The sequence below is a fragment of the Meles meles genome, chromosome 1 (genome assembly GCF_922984935.1).
Source record: "Meles meles chromosome 1, mMelMel3.1 paternal haplotype, whole genome shotgun sequence".
NCBI classification, from domain to species: Eukaryota; Metazoa; Chordata; class Mammalia; order Carnivora; family Mustelidae; genus Meles; species Meles meles.
Window position 1 is genome coordinate 136,036,438 of NC_060066.1, and position 14,462 is coordinate 136,050,899.

A 14,462-nucleotide genomic window follows, 5' to 3' on the forward strand; every position below is an offset into this window, starting at 1 on the left:
AACAACCGTAGTTGTTTACACCCCTATTTTCTGTTGTAGGAAAAATAGAAGCTTGGTATTGGAACACAGAGTGGTACCCTTGGGATGCAATATGTTGCTCATGAATGGAATTTATTCTTTAGCTTATTGTTCAGATTAAGCTGCCACTTCCCGGTAAGGCCTATAGAATATGCTAAGAGGAACTGTGAAGAAAAAGATGTTTCACGGTAATCATATTTTAGAAACGTTGGATTTCTTTATTGTCGGTCTTCGCAGAACCGTCATTACATTAGTGTATATGGTGATTCTCCAGGAAAAGGATATTCCTCTATGCCTCAAATAGTGAATCACTTTAATGTTTGTTAAATTTTAAAAGGAAGAAAAAAATAAAGAAAAAAAGAAACCTCAACTGGTTTTATGATGGTAAAAATCCATTACAGAAGGAATAAAGAGGCAGCTGCTAGCAGGTTCGGGGTAACCTAGAAATCTGAAAATCTCAAAATTCCCCCAGAACTTAAAATCTTTCCCAGGACTGATGATATCTTTTAAAGTTTCCTGGCTATTTGGTTGCATTTGTGAGGTACACTGATGTTTGTGGGGGGTCTCACTTTTTTTTTTTTTTCGTAATCTCTATACCCAGTGTGGGGCTCAAACTCATGACCCTAAGATGAAGAGTTACATGCTCCACCAACTGAATCAGCCAGGTGCTCTGGCACACGGAAGGTTTTATGTGGCTTTTCTAAAAGAGAAATTCATTCTGTTAAAAATCACATTTGAGGGGCGCCTGGGTGGCTCAGTGGGTTAAGCCGCTGCCTTCGGCTCAGGTCATGATCTCAGGGTCCTGGGATCGAGTCCCGCATCAGGCTCTCTGCTTGGCGGCGAGCCTGCTTCCCTCTCTCTCTCTCTGCCTGCCTCTCTGTCTACTTGTGGTCTCTCTCTGTCAAATAAATAAATTTAAAAAAAAAATCTTTAAAAATCACATTTGACATACTTTTTGAAAAAGAGACTTTGGGTGCTAAAAGGGATTTCTGAATGTCAATTTATTTTCGTGTTTTTTAAGTCAAGGTTGTGTGAACTATGTATGAACTACCCGGTTTTTAGATACCAGAATAAAAAGAACAAGCAAAGGTTGTACAGGATAACTGATTCTTTTTAATCTGAACAGAAAATAAGTAAGTAGACATGTTTGCCAAAGAGAGTGGTAAAAACTGAATGTTATATATTATGGAATCAGTACATCAAGTTTTACTTTGGTAGCCGGTGATTCTTATAGTTAATTCTGTGAAAAAAAAACAAAATCAGTTATACTGAAACAAGATTATAAAATGCCCATTTCTGAACCCTAGTCTGATAAAACTGATTTCATATCTAGCTTATTGATAAAATTCAGTTTCAGTTTTCCCTGTGTAAATAATACATGTAAGTCATTAATGGTGGCTTGGTGAGGTGAAATCAATTTCTCTTGGGATAGTTCAACATAATGACCCAAATATAAAATGTTATTCAAGATTCACAGAGATAAACCAGTGCCTAGGAAACATAATTCACCCATGTGCGTAATTATAACATTTTTAAACATAAAATCACAGTCAAAGACAGTGATAACATTGCATACTCAGTGCATTACTTCATGTAGTGCATTCCTATGGCTCATTTGGAGTTTAACAAATGTAACCACCACACTTCTAATGAATGGGCTTCTAACATACACAGATCCATCCAATTCTTTTAAAAAATCTGAAACTCTTATTAAAGAGCTTGAGCTTGACATGTAAGGACCTTATGCCTTAATATCCCAAACATTGGGAAGATTAGGTGTGAAACATGGTAACCACCCCTCGTAAGCAAGACTGCACATAAACTTCCGTTATATTCCCACAAAGAACCCTCAGAACAACTCAATACTGCAGACTGAGGGGGCACGCTTATTATTTAGCCAAAGAAATTTCAAATGGCTTTCCTGGAGTCAAATGTACCCCAAGATCTATACAAGGAATGAGTATAATGGTGGCAGCTAAAGCAATCTGCCACTGTGCGATAAATGCTATTATGCATTTGGGTTATATGTTTTGATAAAATACTATGATTTGTTTCCTACAATCATGGAGCACAAGAAAATGAAACTCAAGACTATCTTGTAAGAACAGGATAAATGATGACCCCAGTTTTCAATAGGGTTCTTCATTGAAGGAAAAGATAGAGCCATAAAAGTCAAATTAGCTGACTTCAAATGGTTTACATCCCAGGATGAATCAGGTTACACTGATTTAAGCCCAATTTAATTTAGGCAGGTTTTTAACCACAAGAATAAGGACATTCTTAGTACATATTAATAATTAAACCAACATATACACAATTAGCAAGATCCTATATAATATTAAATGGTTTAACAACTTGCTCTCAATTATTTCATATCTAATTATTTGTTGTTTTGTTTAAAAAAAAAAACCCAAGCTCAACTTTATTTTACAACATACTGTGTATTTCTAAGTGTGTTCTGTAATGATTTCATTGAAGCAGAACAGCTCTCCAGATTCTAAGAGCCAAACTCAACCGTATCTTCTGTTATCTGTTTAAATTCATAATTGCCTCTGCCATCCATATGCAGGTAGTACTACGGGAAAGAAGTGGGGGGAAAAAATCAATGACTAAGATAATTTCATTTTTGTCAGGAATTTATGCAGAGGTTATAATATAAGAAAATGGAAATTATTTTTATTTATTTTTTCAGCATAACAGTATTCATTGTTTTTGCACAACACCCAGTGCTCCACGCAATACGTGCCCTCCCTATTACCCACCACCTGGTTCCCCCAACCTCCCACCCTGCCCCTTCAAAACCCTCAGGTTGTTTTTCAGAGTCCATAGTCTCTTATGGTTCGCCTCCCCTTCCAATTTCCCTCAACTTCCTTCTCCTCTCCATCTCCCAATGTCCTCCGTGTCATTTGTTATGCTTCACAAATAAGTAAATGGAAATTATTTTAAGCCACTAATACCTTCAGAAGTTTTATACCCAGAAAGGTAAGACTGAATGAAGAGGTCCACTCTCTTTAATACAGCAACAATGTAATTCTGCTTGGAGTGGACAGAGAACTTTCCTTTATAAGAACTAAAATACCAAAATTCCTCATTATTTTGAAGGAAACAAATAGGTATCCTACCTATCAGAATGCTTCCATAACTCCACATCCAATCCAATGTACCACAGGCTGAACTGCACTAAGGATAAGCCTAATCAACGGGGAATTCTTGAATACTTCCTTTATCTGGTTTCCTGGATCAGTTCGGAACTCTAACTTAAGGCTTTTTATTTGTTTGTGGTCTTAGTAGAGGAGTAAAAGAGCTATACAGTATGCCTGTATATCCCATCCTATGAAGACACTTAGGACAACAGCTAGAAAGGCTTCTGTTTTATTTAGCAGCTTTTTATTTACAGAAAGACGTGTTTTCCCATCTTCTATCTATTCTGGCCTCTGACATTGCAGTCTATGTCATCCCTCCTTCACACAATCTCTGCTTGGTACTCTGCACTTGTCTCTCCCACCAGAAGAAGAGGGGAGGTCAAATCCAAACACTCTCACAGCCCTGTGGCTATGATATTTATGAGCTCCTGAGAAAACACCAAGGCTTGGATACTTTTTAAACTGCTTTGATTATTAGCTATTTAATTTCTCATTTCATTCTGAAAAAATGGACAAATTATAAGAATTAATGGACAAATTATAAGAATTAAAAAGTATCTTTAAAAGTCACACAGCTATACAGAATTCCATTATTTTTACTAAATACTTTCACAGAGGCTACCTCTTCGATGTTCATAGTAATCTGAGAGACAGGAAGGCAAGGGTCAATAACTTTATTATATGAAGGAAGCAACGGATGCCAGCACAGTCATGCTTGAACCCAGGTTTTCTGAGTTCAAATCCCATACTCTTCATTTTATCATCTGTACACTATGGTTATCATCTTAACCATAGGGTTGTTGAAGGTAAAGACAGTACTCTGTATCCCCCAAGGACATTCAGCTCAGTACTTGCGGAAAAAGTTGCTCCATCAGGTATGTATTTTATGGACCAAGATACCCTGTACCTTTGTTCTAATTTTTCTCAAACCCTTTCTTTTACCTAGAATGTCTTTATCATTTAGGAAGGAAGAAAGAGAAAGTGAGAGGGGAAGGGAAAGGGAGGAGAGGGAAGAGAAGGGAAGAGTTGAGTTAACAGGGTTTAGTTTGGGGTTTGGTCATGAAGATCTTGAAGAGCTGAAAAGAACTGCCATACTGAGAACAGCACTGTTAGAACACCAGGATACATAAGGGATCTGTACCAGTGCAAACCTCACTGTAATGGCTATGTAAATTGTAGTGACTACTTAATGATTCTGTTTTATTACAGTCCAATGATAAACACAGCTAACATTATTCAGTTTCCCCGTACAGCCATGATCTCACTAAAAATGTCCTTAAACTTTCTGCCATCTAATCCTTCCTAAGACTCCTTCCTTCTGTCAATACTGAGTGGTGAGAAAAACTTCACTTAGCCATAGCTGTGATATGGTTGTGTAAATTTTAGTTAGTTATTATACAATAGTCATTTCTAAAATTTCTAAAAATGGAGAACCACTAACTGGTTCTGTACTCTCTCTCCAATCAACTAGGGCTTATTAAATATGTATTAGAGCTTTCAAAACTGATAACTACAATATTTAAGGAAAACTTAGAATCACGTTTTGTCCTTCAAGGTATATGTTTGTAAAAGAACATACACCAGGAAATCTAAAACCATAATCACCTGAATTCAAGAATTTAAATGAGATAAAATTCCACTATACCATTCAATATAAGAAATACAAACCTCATGGTGTTTCCAAAGAGACTTTCTATGTGACACAGTGAAGAGGGTGATGCCAACCTAATACAAAGAAAATGATTTAGATATTTATCAGTAATACAGAATCACAAATTAAACTCATCTACATATTTAAACTATTAAAATGACTGTTTTCAGAAGCTATAATTAAAAAGCAATGTAAAAGAGAAAAAATAACAAATGATGCCGATGTTCAAGGTAATGCAAAGTACAGACCATCAACCACATAATAAAAACACACAAGTATCAATAAATTCTTAAAAAAAAAAAAAAAAAAAAAAAACCTAACAGGTACTGGCATTAAATGTACTATTTTGTTTGGGGCAGAAAATATACATCCTGACCCAGATTCTATTTTATTGTGAAAAATATATGGAAAGAGTACAAGAATAGTAAAAATAGCAAGAGGTCAAAGTCAGGAAAATTAAATTGACATAGTACTGTCTACAGTCAATCTGTTTTTCAAATACAGGGTCACACTGCTTTATTTGAACCCGTTTTGGATTGTGTCTGGGGCAAAATTCTGGGGCATAAAATTGAATGTTTCTGTGGCAACGTAATAACACCGACACTGAGACAAGTTAAGAGTTTAAATATCTTCTGTTAGTTTAGGCAAGGTTTGGCTACCCAATTAAGCATGCTACAAAGTAATGAAAAATCTTTTAGTTTTGAGACCTTATTTTTTTTTTAATTTTATTTATTTATTTGAAAAAGAGAGCATGAGAAGAAGGAGGGGCAGAGGGAGAAGCAGACTCCCCATGAATCAGGGAGCCTGACATGGGGCTCAACCCTGGGACCCTGGGATCATGACCTGAGCTAAAGGCAGATATCTAACCAAATGAGCCATCCAGGTGCCCCAAAACCTTCTGGTTTTTAAACTCTAAATAAAGATTCAGAGATTTCTAATAAAGATTAAAACAACAACAACAACAACCCACCAATCAATATAACTGCAGATGCTCTGGATCAGTGGTTCTAAACTTGGGGGAGGGAGGAGGAGTTTTATCCATCAGGGGACACTTGGCAATGTCTGGAGACATTTTTGATTGCCACAATTGAGAGTGCTACTAGCATCTAATGAACAGAAGTCAGATATGCTATCAAATATCCTATAAAGCAAAGGACAGCTCCTCACAACTGAGGATTAGCTGATCCAAAATGTCAACAGAGCTGAAACTGAGAAACTCTGCTCTAGATCGTAGTTACTTAAAATGGATCTCTTCAGGCGGACAGAGATAAATGCTTGAGTATCCAGATAATTCCAACATGAGTTCTAATTTTATTTTAATTTTGATAAATTTTTAAAAATTAGCCTAAGCATATTCTGGATCATTTCTACCATGAGATTTAAGTGCCCAAGTCTGTGTTTCTACTTTGCTGGTACATAGTGATTACTTCAAGTGAGAGCACTTGGGGTGCCTGGGTGGCTCAGTCAGTAAAGTGTCTGACTCTTGATTTCGGCTCAGGTCATTACTTCAGGGTTATGAGATGGAGCCCCAAGTTGGGCTCTGTGTTGGGTGTGGAGCCTGCTTAAGATTCTCTCTCCCTCTGTCTCTCCATTCCCCACTCTCTCTCTATAAATAAATAAATAAAGTGATAGCACTTAACACTTTTAATTTGCCATAACTTTGGATGCCATGTGGAAAAGTTTTCAAATTGTCATACAAACTGCATGACAAAATAAGTTATTAGTAAAACATTTCAATGGTACACTTACTTGATTTTTGAAAGCTCACTTCAGATACTATTTTTTATGATTCTACAATAATTGGATCAGCTTTCAGCTTAATGAAAGCATTCTTTCTGATTGAATTACTTAAATAAGATACATAAGCAAAAATTCAAAATATAAGATCTGGACCTCAGACTGTATCTTTCCATAATTAAATCCCAAACTGGTGGTTTAGTTTCAGCAAAACAGTATCAGAGGTCTCTTTAATGTTACCATCTTGAAACTGTTTTTGTCTGTACTTAATTTGTAAATTTTTATTTGTTTTGTGGCTGTAAATGAGCTCTAAGTTCAAGGAGTTCATATCTCATTTTAACTGTTATTACAGGAATATAATTAAAACTAGAAACTGGGGACCCCGTAAGAATTTTCTTTTAAATAAAATCTACACTCTTATTGGAAAATTGCATCTTTTGTGGGGACATATAGCCTATAACTAAACATAAGGGGACACCACAGAGTCAAGACTACCACCAAAGAGCCTCTAAATCACTGATCAAATAGAGACTACACCTCCAATACCTATAAATCTGAAAGTTTATAGGAACAGATACATAAAAATATTATAAATGAACATAACTGATTCAAGAATAGAAAACAAACCATTAAAGAAATAAAATCAGTACAGAAAAATCTTCCTACAAAGATTCATGTAGCAAATTCATTCTTTCATCATTGTACCAATGCTTCTCAAACTATAATGTGCATTTGAATACTCTGGGAATTTGGTTAAAATGTGGACTCTAATTTGGTAGGGCCAGAGAGGCGGCATTCTAACAAGCTCCCAGGAGATGCTGATCCAAGACCATACTCTTAACAATATGAATTCATACTATAAATATGCAACATGACCTTTTATATTTACTGTAAACCCCCAATAACACTTACAAATTGTTAAAAGACTCCTGTACTTCTTTTACTCACCTAACACTGTAAAAAGTTAGGATATACTGCTCTTATTCTCCAAATCCAACAAGACTATGACAACCACCACAGAACTACCAAAGAGTTAAAGAATGGTATCAATACACAGACTCAGAAAAGGTTACCACAAGAGACTCTGGTAAAATGTTGCCCAGGCCAGAGGAGGGGGAAAAAAAGGACAAACTGAAACTACCAAATGACTTCTGTCAAGTTTTCCTGATTAAAAAAAAAAGATATTTAGATTTCATTCTTAATGGAACACATTAAGAATATCTCAGTTTATTAACTCTGAGTACAGGGAATGAGGTAAAAGAGAAGTAAATTTAAATACAGTATTTGTTTCAAATCTAAGATACAGCTGAAGAGAATTATATACAAAATTCATTTATAATTTTTTAACTCATATCATTATCATTTGAAATCTTTATTAAAGCAGATAGAACACCCTTTGATAGTCATTTTGAAATCTCTTTGATAGACATTTGGTTGGATACACAGTAAACCAAGAATGACAGGGACCCTCAAACTAAGAACCTGAAACGCTTACCTTTCGACAATGACTGTAAATGTAACCTTCCACGTCCACGCTAACTGCACTTGTGCATTCATCCAAAATGGCAAACTGGGGTTTATGATAAAATAATCTTGCCATCTGAAGCATAAAAGGAAATATTTTATAATCACATGCAGAAATTAATAAGCTAAAATAGATTTACCTTAAATTAAATATACACTGAGTCTTGGAAAGCAAGAATGAAAATTATTTTACCTCAAAAGACCTACTTCCCCAAAAGAGAAATATATTTAAAAGAAACAAAACCTACGTGTCTTTACTATCATCTCAAACAAAGGGGAAAATGTAACACATAGGAAATTTACTGTTAAGAGTTAATCCAAAACATTTAAGACTGATGTGAAATGAAGTTGAATTTTAAACTATTAGAGAATGTTCTCTAAACAAGATTAGAGGGTACATATTTTAACCAAATCTTAGAATTCAGACTCCAGATGGCTTAAATGCAAAAATGTATTTATTTCTGAACATTTTATTGCTTAAGTAACATCAATTAATATTAAGCTGCCAATAACATTTACACCAATAATTTTTGAGTGCACCCGTTTTATGTCCCTGAGGTTAATACTAGATGTGCTCATTTTTAAGGGTCTGCTAATTTTATTAGTAAAAATTAACACCAAGAATGTAATAGCTTCCATTCCTTCTATGAGCAAAAATGCTGAACACTTTCTCATTTATTTTCCATATGTATTTTATTTTCGGGGAATTATTTACTCTGATCCTTTGCCTAACAGATATTCCAACTGGTCATCTGCCCCTAGCAACGATCACCATGTGCCAAGACCACAATGGACACTTTTATATTCTTACCCAGTTTATCTTTTCTGCTACATGCAATTCAGATGACCACTTCCTCCTTCATGAGAAAGTGACAGTGAAACATAGTCTTAACATTTCTTCTCACTTTTTAAGCTGCTTCCTCAGTTTCTTTACCAGCCTTTTCTTCTTCACTTGACCATTAAATTTTGGGGTTCCTCAGGGCAAATTTGTAAGTCCTCTGCTCTTTATCCTATATTGTCTCTCCCTGAATGATCTCATTGATTCCCATGATTCCAAATATTATTTCCATCTGTGAACCCTCTATACCTATCTCTTGTACCTTCTGTTCTTCAAATTTCTAGACTGCTAAATAAAAAATTCCTATTTGATATTTCCATCAAATTTTCCAAATTTTCCCCTTAAAATCCATCCATCCACCCCACTGCACCTTAAACATTTCAGAAAATAACACTATCAAACAGCTGCTCAAGCTGGAAGGCCATGAGTCCTCGCTTCTTTTCCTCCCTTTCACACCCCCACCCTCATTTTTTTAGTCCATTCGAGTAAGTCCTTCAGAGTTTGTAGTCCACTCACTTTCTCCCTTCTCCACAATCATGCCCTCAGCCCAGAACACAACCATCTCCTGCTTATAGCCTACTTCCTCTTTCACTCCCTTCCAATCCATTCTCCCTATAATCAGAAAGGATTTTTCAGAAATGTCACTCTTCTCTTCAACTTCCCACTTCACTTTGAACAAAATCCACTTCTTACTGGGGCGTCCCTGCAGAATCAGATTCCTTCTTGTTTTCTAACCTCAACATTCTGGCCAAAATTGCCTCTTCTCAACTACCAGAACACAAGGGGTCTTAAGCCAGAGAGGTTTAGTACATGTCAGTTTCCTTTTGTCTCAAACACTTTGCTTTTGTCTGCTTTTTACATCTTTGAAATTTCTCCTCAAAACTACCCTGAGCCCGATCCTGGGATCGAGTCCCGCATCGGGCTCTCTGCTCAGCGGAGAGCGTGCTTCCCTCCCTCTCTCTCTGCCTGCCTCTCTTGTGATTTCTCTCTGTCAAATAAATAAATAAAATCTTTAAAAAAAAAAAAACAAAACTACCCTGAGCCCTCCCCCTCAATCCAAGTGGGTCCCTCCTGCAACTTCTCTGCAGCCCTTCGTATGCTGTGAACTGTATTTTCTCTCTTTGTCCACTCTTCTAGACTATTATATTCATTTAAGTAGAAACTCTATTTTAACCACTACTGTACACCCAACACTTGCATGAAGGAAACATGTAGATATTTGATAAATTAATGACTAAAACATAAGCAGTACTCTCTATCTGATGAGGTAAGAAAGGGGAAGCAGCAAGTACAGACTACTAGAAGTTCAGCTGTGCAGAGAATGAAAGGTATAGACTACAGAGGATTGGTTAAGGCAGAGTTTGCTTTTTTTTTTTTTTTTAAAGATTTTATTTATTTATTTGACAGAGAGAGATCACAAGTAGACAGAGAGGCAGGCAGAGAGAGAGAGAGAGGGAAGCAGGCTCGCTGCTGAGCAGAGAGCCCGATGCGGGACTCGATCCCAGGACCCTGAGATCATGACCTGAGCCGAAGGCAGCAGCTTAACCCACTGAGCCACCCAGGCGCCCCCAGAGTTTGCTTTTTACATCAGGGAGATCTGAAAATGTCTTTCTGAAAGAGAAAAACCAGAAGAGATTAAATATATGGTGTGTGTATCTGCACACACGCATAACTGAAGGAAAGAGTATGATACAGTCAGAGGAGAGAAGGTCCAAAAACATGGAGACATTTAGCCTTTCTCAAGAAGAAGGATGACATACCCTCCATGTACAGAAGCAGGGAGGTCAGGACAGTCCAGTGTGAACTTCATTAAGAGGACTGATTATCTGAAGGCAGGCCACAAATGCCCCCCCCCCCCCGCCATGTTCCCATGGAACTCTGTACCTTCATCACCACATTTGGCATACTGCATGGCAATTTTCTCAGGTGTCTCTCTCCCACCATGCTGTCAGTCCTCGCTACCACAGTACAAGAAGACTGTAAGGTATCTCAATGTTGTTTTAATTTGAATCTCCCTGATGGCTAGTGATGATGAATATTTTTTCATGTGTCTGATAGCCATTTGTATGTCTTCGTTGGAGAAGTGTCTGTTCATATCTTCTGCCCATTTTTCGATATGATTATCTGTTCATCATCACTAGCCATCAGGGAGATTCAAATTAAAGCCACATTGAGATACCACCTGACACCAGTTCGAATGGCCAAAATTAGCAAGACAGGAAACATCGTGTGTTGGAGAGGATGTGGAGAAAGGGGAACCCTCTTACACTGTTGGTGGGAATGCAAGTTAGTGCAGCCACTTTGGAGAACAGTGTGGAGATTCCTGAAGAAATTAAGAATAGAGCTTCCCTATGACCCTGCAATTGCACTGCTGGGTATTTACCCCAAAGATACAAATGTAGTGAAAAGAAGGGCCATCTGTACCCCAATGTTTATTGCAGCAATGGCTACGGTCGCCAAACTGTGGAAAGAACCAAGATGCCCTTCAACGGACGAATGGATAAGGAAGATGTGGTCCATATACACAATGGAGTATTATGCCTCCATCAGAAAGGATGAATACCCAACTTTTGTAGCAACATGGACGGGACTGGAAGAAATTATGCTGAGCGAAATAAGTCAAGCAGAGAGAGTCAAGTATCATATGGTCTCACTTATTTGTGGAGCATAACAAATAACATGGAGGACATGGGGAGATGGAGAGGAGAGGGAGTTGAGGGAAACTGGAAGGGGAGATGAACCATGAGAGACTATGGACTCTGAAAAACAACGAGAGGGTTTTGAAGGGGCGGGGGTGGGGGTGGGAGGTTGAGGAACCAGGTGGTGGGTAATAGGGAGGGCACGTACTGCATGGAGCACTGGGTGTGATCCCAAAACAATGAACACTGTTATGCTATAAATAAACAAATAAACAAATAAAAAAATACATTATATGTTTATTAAAAAATAAGAAATAAAAAATTTTAAAAAAAGAAATTATGTGGTAAAAAAAAAAAAAGACTGTAAGGTGAGCAAGCACGTGAACTTTGCAGTGGTACTACCACCTGAGCTTGGCCAGCCCCCGCCCCCACCCCACACGGTAACCTGTACTAGCGATCCTTGCTTGGCAGCCTACTTCATGGTGCTACAGTTCAATTTCCTCTGTACAAGGGGACACTCAACAGTTCCTGCCTCAAAGGACTGACAAGAATTCAATATAAAGGACTTAGCCTACCACCTATCTATTACACACTCAATAAAAATGAGCTGTCAGTAACTGACATAATACCAGCTTTTTAAAGTAGTAAGTGAGTTGTTCTGCTGGGAGTAGGATATGGGGTAGAAAGCCTGAGACTGGTAGTTTTTAAGTGATTATCATGAAAAATGAGAGAGGGGGCAAAAGGAAGATGATCACCAGGGAACATGAAAGTGTGGTGGCACCAAACAAATTCTGATCTTTCAGCTGCGCTCAGAGGCCTATATACAGAAACACTGAGGCAAAGAAATGTTCTTGGGCTGCAGCTAAGGTAATATGAGGAAACAAAAAGCAGGAAAGGAAGTTAAGGGAAAAGGAACATTTGTTCATTCCTTTACGAAATACTTCCTGACTACCTCCTATGTGCCAGGTTATTAAGTCTGTACTGGACAGGAAAGGAGGCAGAGTCAGAAGGGGACTGAGTAATCATAAGAAAAGGGAGGGGTCAATATTCAAGATATCTGTAAGTCTGAAGAAGGGAGACAGTTGCCAATTTCTAAAAGAAAAATAATTAATTACAAAATTGGTTTTAAAAAACACTAACAATTTTATGAGAGTGCTATCCCTAGTAAGGGGTTTTGACCCTTCTTTTTTTTTAATTAAAGACTTATTTATTTATTTATTTGAGAGAGATAGCACAAGTAGGCAGAGCGGCAGGCAGAGGAAGAGGCGGAGGAAGCAGGCTCTCCACTGAGCAGGGAGCCCGATGCAGGGCTTGATTCCAGGACCCTGGGATCATGACCTGAGCCGAAGGCAGCTGCTTAACCAACTGAAACACCCAGGTACCCTGGTTTTGGCCCTTATTTATACTTTCATAAATACTCCAACTTTACCTTACATAATTTTTCCTAATTCATAATAAAAAAAGACCACTACTAAATAGGAAGGACAAATAGAGTGGAGTGGGAAAGAGAATTATCAGTCAGAGAAATAAGATATCACGACTTACGATATTGGGTAGAGCAACCCTGGCTGGTAATAGCTGGGCCCAAAGGGGCGCAATGAGGTAAGAAAAATGTTACTTGAGACTCTGAGGGGCACTGAGAGAAGAGAACTGGACAGACAGTCCACCGGCACATCAGAGGCTATATAATGTACTACTCAGGAGCAAGAAGTCTGACATCACACCCACCTGCACTTGAATCTCCATTCTGCCACTCAGTAGCCACATGGCATTAGGAGGCTGCTTAGGCCCTACAAGTCCTTCCCTTGACTGTACCTTAATTCACAGGGCTGTTGGGAGAATTACATAGAGTCTGCCATTCAAAACCAATGCTTCCCTCATCATTATTCCAGTGTACTTTTATTATAGCTATAAGTGAAAACTGCCTTGTGTTACAGTTAGTTGAGAATACCTGGATCTCCTACCTAGATTATTAAGGGCAGACACCTATCTCAGAGCCTTGCAAAGAGTAGACCCCCCAGCTGGGAGTGAACTCTGGGGAAATTATACCATGATTAAGTTTTTCACTAAAATTATGGAATACTGATCTTATTTCCTTTCATTTACTCACTTTCCTCAAGGAATTTTAGAAATGTGTTCACCAGACCTCCCTTTTATTCAGTAGTATTATTCCATTCCCTCCAATTCAAATCTGACTTTCCTTACCCAAAAGTTCCCTTGTTTCATCTGTTTACACCAACCAACCTCCACTCTTATATATTCACTGTTTTGTGTCGTTAGACCTTTCAAGTCCATTTTTCCTAAAAATGTATAATTTTTATAATTTATAAATCAATTTTTAATTAATTAAAAATTAAATTATATTAAATTTTTATATAATTATATTAAATTAAATAAATTATATTAAAAATAATTTATAAATTAATTTTTATAATTTATAAAAAGTACGTCCTCACTTCCCTCACTTTTTACTCTGTGAATTTTCAAGCCTAACCAAAAACTGTAAGAGCATTAAAATGACCATACACAAACTTCGCCCAATTTCACCAGCCTCGACATTTGTTGTATTAGCCTTCCCTGTCTCCCCACAAAACTTCTGAAGGTAGCAAAACAATAAGCTCTCTTTTAAATTTCCCAACCAGTTCTCCAAATATTGGTCTATACAGAACATCCGTGCCAGCGACTTGGTCATGCAGCAGTGTCACGGGTGAGCTTCTTTTCCCAACCAACTCTATCACGGTTCATCTGGCTTTACAAGGCTCCTCCTTCCACTCCTTCCCTCTCCCCCAAGATATCCCCTCATTCCTCCAGGCCTTGAATTTCTTGTCTTCAAATAAAATCTATCCCCTCTGTACACTTATACCCCCATCCACAGGATTCCTTAGTTAAGCACATTTATTTTTCTTTCTCTG

General features: G+C 37.6%; 1 protein-coding gene across 2 annotated transcripts in view; it reads right to left on the reverse strand.

Annotated features, from left to right (window-relative positions):
- Window positions 1-2,439: 2,439 nt before the first annotated feature.
- Window positions 2,440-14,462, reverse strand: part of ABCD3 (ATP binding cassette subfamily D member 3) — an 80,191-nt gene continuing 68,168 nt past the window's right edge. For both annotated transcript variants that reach the window (XM_046013898.1, XM_046013908.1), the window contains 3 exons: window positions 8,045-8,149; window positions 4,830-4,886; window positions 2,440-2,593 (listed from right to left, as the gene is read on the reverse strand). In XM_046013898.1, the coding sequence (XP_045869854.1) occupies window positions 2,516-2,593; window positions 4,830-4,886; window positions 8,045-8,149 (240 nt within the window). In that variant the 3' untranslated portion in view covers window positions 2,440-2,515. The remainder of the gene's footprint in view (window positions 2,594-4,829; window positions 4,887-8,044; window positions 8,150-14,462) is intronic.